The 5,646-nt window shown below is 62.2% G+C and overlaps 1 protein-coding gene across 1 annotated transcript in view; it reads right to left on the reverse strand.

Moving 5' to 3' along the window:
* Positions 1 to 986: 986 nt before the first annotated feature.
* Positions 987 to 5,646, reverse strand: part of BTK (Bruton tyrosine kinase) — a 7,183-nt gene continuing 2,523 nt past the window's right edge. Inside the window, exons 8-18 of the mRNA XM_026054673.1 lie at positions 5,403 to 5,465; positions 5,254 to 5,308; positions 4,954 to 5,039; positions 4,759 to 4,886; positions 4,186 to 4,260; positions 3,686 to 3,857; positions 3,222 to 3,438; positions 2,793 to 2,857; positions 2,198 to 2,316; positions 1,195 to 1,352; positions 987 to 1,058 (exon numbers count right to left, since the gene is read on the reverse strand). Of these exons, the coding sequence (XP_025910458.1) occupies positions 987 to 1,058; positions 1,195 to 1,352; positions 2,198 to 2,316; positions 2,793 to 2,857; positions 3,222 to 3,438; positions 3,686 to 3,857; positions 4,186 to 4,260; positions 4,759 to 4,886; positions 4,954 to 5,039; positions 5,254 to 5,308; positions 5,403 to 5,465 (1,210 nt within the window). The remainder of the gene's footprint in view (positions 1,059 to 1,194; positions 1,353 to 2,197; positions 2,317 to 2,792; positions 2,858 to 3,221; positions 3,439 to 3,685; positions 3,858 to 4,185; positions 4,261 to 4,758; positions 4,887 to 4,953; positions 5,040 to 5,253; positions 5,309 to 5,402; positions 5,466 to 5,646) is intronic.

The raw sequence follows: 5,646 nt of genomic DNA on the forward strand, positions 1-5,646 counted from the left end.
GATGGGTGACAGGCTCCATCCCAGTGACCAGGACTGTCCCGGCGACAAGGGTCCATCCCGATAACTGGGGCTGTCCCAGTGATGGGTGACAAGGCTCCATCCCAGTGACCAGGGCAGTCCCGATGACAAGGCTCCATCCTGGTCCTGGGGCTGTCCTGGTGACTGGGGCTGTCCCAGTGATGGGTGACAGGCTCCATCCCAGTGACCAGGGCAGTCCCGATGACAAGGCTCCATCCTGATAACTGGGGCTGTCCTGGTGGCAGGTGATGGAGCTCCATCCCAGTGACCAAGGCCAGCCCAGTAATAGGTGACAAGGCTCCATCCTGGTGACCAGGACCATCCTGGTGATGGGTGATGCGGCTCCATTCCGGTGACCGGGGCAGTCCCGGTGACAAGGCTCTATGCCAATGACCAGGTCCATCCTGGTGAYAGGGGACAAGGCTCCATCCCAGGGATCAGGATCCTTCTAGTGACAAGGCTCTATTCTGGTGGTCAGGGCTGTCCTGGTGATGGGTGATTAGATTCCATCCCAGTGACCAGGGCAGTCCTGGTGATGAGGCTCCATCCCGGTGACCAGGACCATCCTAATGATGGGTGGTGAGGCTCCATCCTGGTGACCAGGACTGTCCCAGTGATGAGGCTCCATCCCAGTGACCAGGACCATCCCAATGATGGGGGATGAAGCTTCATCCTGGTGACCAGGACTGTCCCAGTGATGAGTCTCCATCCCGGTGACCAGGACCATCCCGGTGACAGCTCACAAGGCTCCATCCCAGTGACCAGGGAAGTCCCAGGGATGGGTGATGAGTCTCCATCCCGGTAACCAGGACCATCCCAATGATGGGTGATGAGTCTCCATCCCGRCAACCAGGACCATCCCAGTGACAGCTCACAAGTCTCCATCCCAATGACCAAAACAACCCCACTGTAGCAGCCCCACACGTCCAAGCAGCACCATCCCGGGCGCAGCCAGCGGCACCAGCCGCTCACGGCTCCTCATCCATCACCTCCAGGATGGCGGCCAGCAGCGCCGAGAACGGCGGCCGTTCCTCAGCTTTCTGTGGGGCGAGAAGCAGGACCATGACGGGACCGCCCGTGTCCCCCATGTCCCCCGTGCCCCCCAGACCCCCATCGCCCCGACGGGGGCGATGGGGGTCTGGGGGGCACGGGGGACATGGGGGACACGGGGCTCACCTCGTGCCAGCAGCTGTACATGATGCCGTAGACGCGCTCGGAGGCCTGTTGGGGCCGGTACAGGCGCAGCCCCTGGATGACGTGCTCCGTGGTCTCGCTGTTRTTGAACCTCTCGTAGGGCATCTTGCCCAGGGAGTAGATTTCCCACATGAGCACGCCTGGGAGGGTGGGGAGACGGGTGCAGGTCATGGAATGGGACTATCGGGTCATGGCATGGGAATAATGGGTCATGGCATGGGAATATCACAGGAATATCAGGGCACAGCATGGGAATAATGGGTTGTGGCATGGGAATATCACAGGAATATCAGGTCAGAGCACGGGAATAACGGGTCATGGTACGGGAATATCAGGTCATGGCATGGGAATATCAGGTGGCAGCATGGGAATATTGGGTAGTGGCACAGGGATATTGGGTCACGGCATGGGAATATTGGGTCATGGCATAGGAATATCAGGTCACGGCCCAGGAATATTGGGTCACATCATGGGAATATTGGGTCATGGCATAGGAATATCAGGTCACGGCCCAGGAATATTGGGTCACATCATGGGAATATTGGGTCATGGCATGGGAATGTTGGGTYGCAGCATGGGAATATTGGGTCACAGCAGAGGAATATCAGGTCATGGCATGGGAATATCAAGTCACAGCATGAGAATATCAAGTCACAGCATGGGAATATCGGGTTGCAATTTGGGAATATCAAGTCATAGCATGAGAATATCAAGTCATAGCATGGGAATATTGGGTCGCAGCACAGGAATATCGGGTCATGGCATGGGAATATCAGGTCACAGGATGGGAATATTGGGTTGCAGCACGGGAATATCAGGTTGTGACATGGGAATATCAGGTCACAACATGGGAATATCAGCTCGCAGCATGGGAATATCAGCTCGCAGCAAGGGAATATCCCTGCCTGGAGCCGGTCCATGCGGGAGCATCGCAGTTTCGGGGCCGCCCTCCCACCCGCGCCCCCAGGTCACCACGTGCTCTCACCGAACGCCCAGACGTCCGACTTGCTGCTGAACTTGCTGTACAGGAGGACTTCGGGGGGCGACCACCGAACGGGGAACTTGGAGCCCATGGAGCTCGTGTACTCATCGTCCAGCACGTACCTGCGGCACGGGGACGGCTCGGGGCGCCTCTCCTGCTGCTCCCATCTCCCTCTCCGTGCTCCCAAGCCCAGAAGGAACTAACAGCCCCCAGAGGCATCAGTTCATGCCCCACATGTGGATCAAGGGGCAACACCCTCCCGTTGCCAGGCTGTGTGTTAGGAGAGCTGGGCACAGGGATAGGGAGGCCAAGGAGCCCAGCAAGAGGCACAGGGAGCACGTGGTGGGAAAGCTGCAGTCAGGAGACCGGAGATGGGGAAGGAAGGAGCAAAAAGCAGGGGCAGAGGGGGATGGATGAGGGAAGTGGGACGGGAGGGTRGGAAGCAGCAGGCAGAAGGCTGAGGCAAAGGAAGGAGCAAAGAGGGGAGACGGCACAGAGAAAACACGGCTGGTAGATCCAGGGGGACAAGAACAAAGTGCAGGAGAGAGCAAAGGAGGAGATGGGGGATTAGGATGGGAGAAGGGACACAGACACGGACCTGGAGAGGCCGAAGTCGGAGACTTTCACAATTCCCTGGTCGTTCACCAAGCAGTTGCGAGCAGCCTGTGGGAGGAGACGGAGGCGTCGCTGGTGCCGCGGTCCCCGTGACTCCCAATGTGCTGCTGGGCGCGATGGCAGCTACCGGACTGCGCCCGCCGCAGCGCACGGGCCTGAGAGGTGCCGCAACGGGCACCCGGTCCACGACACAATGGGCACCGCGTCCATGCTGCAACGGGCACCCTGTCTGTGCCGCAACAGGCACCCCATCCACGCTGCAATGGGCACCCTGTCTGTGCCACAACAGCCACCCCATCCACGCTGCAGTGGGCTCCCCGTCCATCCCGCGCTGCCAGACGAGCTGGACCCCATCCAGAAAGCGCTGAGGTTGCCCCTGAGCTGGAGGAGTCTCCTCCAGCTGCATCCCTACCAGGTCTCGGTGCAAGAACTGCTTGGATTCCAAGTACTCCATGGCTTCGCAGACGTCCTTGCACATCTCCAGCAGCTCGGCGGGCTGGAAGCGCTGCCGGGCCTCCCTCAGGAAGCTGAGCAGGCAGCCGTTGGCCATGTACTCGGTGATGATGAAGATGGGGCGCTGCTTGGTGCACACCCCGTAGAGCTGGACCAGCTTCTCGTGAGACAGGTTCCTGAGCGGGGAACAAGAAGGGRAATCGGGAGCACCCAGCGGGTCGAGCAGCAGGAGGAGCATCTCTCACTAAGGAGGGGGAGAATTGGGTGCTCCCGACCCAGCAGCTGGTGGAAAAGCTCATGAGGGAGCTCGGCACCAAGGGCACGACAGGGATGCGCTCTGCAGAGCGTGGCCTTGTCCCCGGCTGTCCCCCAACTCCAAGAGCGGCGCCTCTCCAGCACAGACTTGGTCTGGCCCCCACTTACATCATGACTTTGGCCTCGTCGATGAACTCGTCCTCTGACATGGAGCCCTCCCTGATCATCTTGATGGCCACGTCGTACTGGCCTCGCCACTTCCCGTACTTCACCACTCCAAACTGCCCTGTTCCCAGCTCCTTCAGGAAAGTCAGATCCTTCGGGTCAATCTCCCAGGAGCCTGGAACAGAGCGCGAGCCTGAGGCGGGTGCTGGGTGCGGATCCCACGGAGCCGCTTCCACCTCCCCTTCCTGGCTCCTGCACATGGGCTATTCCAAAGAACATCTCCCAAATCCATGAAGTCTAAGGCTCTTCTCAGGGATGGGAGCTTGCAGTTCCCCATGTTAGCAAGGCTCAGGAGGGCTGGGAAGGGGKTGTTGGCTGTTTCAGCACGTTGGTGCAGCAGGGCCAGGGCCGAGGGCTCCCTGGTACTGATGTGGTGACACCGGCGTGGCCGAGGGCTCCCCGGTACCGCTGCAATGACACCGGGGTGCCTGAGGGCCGCTCACCGTAGCCAAGGCCAGCCGTGGATGGAGCGCTCCGCTGGTGCTGGGACACGGGGTATTTCAGTCTGGATATGAGGCCTGCGACACAGAAACGGGCATTGCTGCTGCCTGCGCACACGGGAGGAGGCTCTCGTGCCAGCCCTGATCCTGCCACCCCCCTCTGTCCCCGGGGGCTCCTGTCTCCTCTCCGCCCATCCCAGCTTCTCCTTGCAAAGGCACATTCCGGTTCCAGCTTTCCCTGGGCCTCTTCCAGCTCTGCCGGAGGGGTCATTCCCTGTTCTTTGGCAGTGGCAGCAGCTGCCTGTGGGGCTAGGCGCCCTGCCGCGTGCTGTGCTTCCCTCTGGAGCACGCGCACCGGGAAGGGCATCGGGAAAGAAAGCAGAGCCGCTTCCCCCCGCTGGGTCCCGAGCCGGGCAGCTCCGGCTCCCRGGGGCTGCCAGGGATGGTGCTGCCCATGGGGAGGCGGGAGAAGGGGGAATGCGAGGCGGCGAGGCCGGCACAATGCCAGCTCCGTGCCGGCTCCATGCTGGCTCCATGCYGGCTCCGTGCCGGAGCCATCCCGCGGGTGCCGCTCACCGGCCGAGTTGTGCTGGTGGTAGGTGATGAGCTCGGGCACGCTGTCGAAGAGGTGCTTCTCGGCCAGGTAGTACTGGTCGCGGGGCGTGCGGCACACCACGTAGTGGCGCACGGTGCCCTGGGCGTCGCTGCGGGGACGGCGCCGGCTGAGCGGGCGGGCGCGGGGGCCCGCGGYGCCCGCCCGGCCCTGCTTACCCGCAGGACGCCTTGGCGTAGACGGACACCGTGTATTTGCCCGTCTTGCTGGTCGAGTCGCGGACAATGAAGCCCCCGTCCTTCCCCTGAAACACGAAGGGATGCTCAGGAGGGGACCGGAGCGGGCAAGGCTTGGAGCGAGGGTGGCAGAGGAGCCTCTTCCTGCCCCCTGGAATCCCTCCCCGGAGGCGGCCGCGGGCAGAGCCGTTTCCCGGGTTTGCTCCCTGCTTCCTGCATCCCACTTGGCAATGGGATGTCAGGGAGAGACTCGGATCTGTCCCCCCGCAGAGCAGCGCCCACCTCCTGCTTCAGCAGCTGCTCCGCTTGGCTCCGGGTGATGTTCTTGGAGTACCACCTGCGGCAGGGACACGGCGCTCAGGGAAGGTCCCCGTCCCCGTCCCCAGCCCCACCACGGCGGGCGGGAGCTGCCCGCGCTCCCCGGCACTCACTCAAAGGTCTCCAGGGAATTGCTGCTTTCGGTCACGTAGTTGCTGGGGATGTAGCCCTCCCTCCTGCGGGGAAAAGGGCTCGGTCACGGGTGGATGCAGGAGGCCAGCGGGAAAGCGGTGCCCGCAGCGGCCAGCTGAGCGCAACCGGGTCCCAAAACCCCTCGGGGTTCCTGCACGGGGAGGGCCGGTGCCCTGGGCAACACCCTGGCCTCCTTCGGCCTCCCTCATCCTCCTCACGTTGATG

The sequence above is a fragment of the Nothoprocta perdicaria genome, unplaced genomic scaffold, assembly GCF_003342845.1.
Source record: "Nothoprocta perdicaria isolate Ctin4 unplaced genomic scaffold, notPer1 scaffold_124, whole genome shotgun sequence".
NCBI lineage: Eukaryota > Metazoa > Chordata > Aves > Tinamiformes > Tinamidae > Nothoprocta > Nothoprocta perdicaria.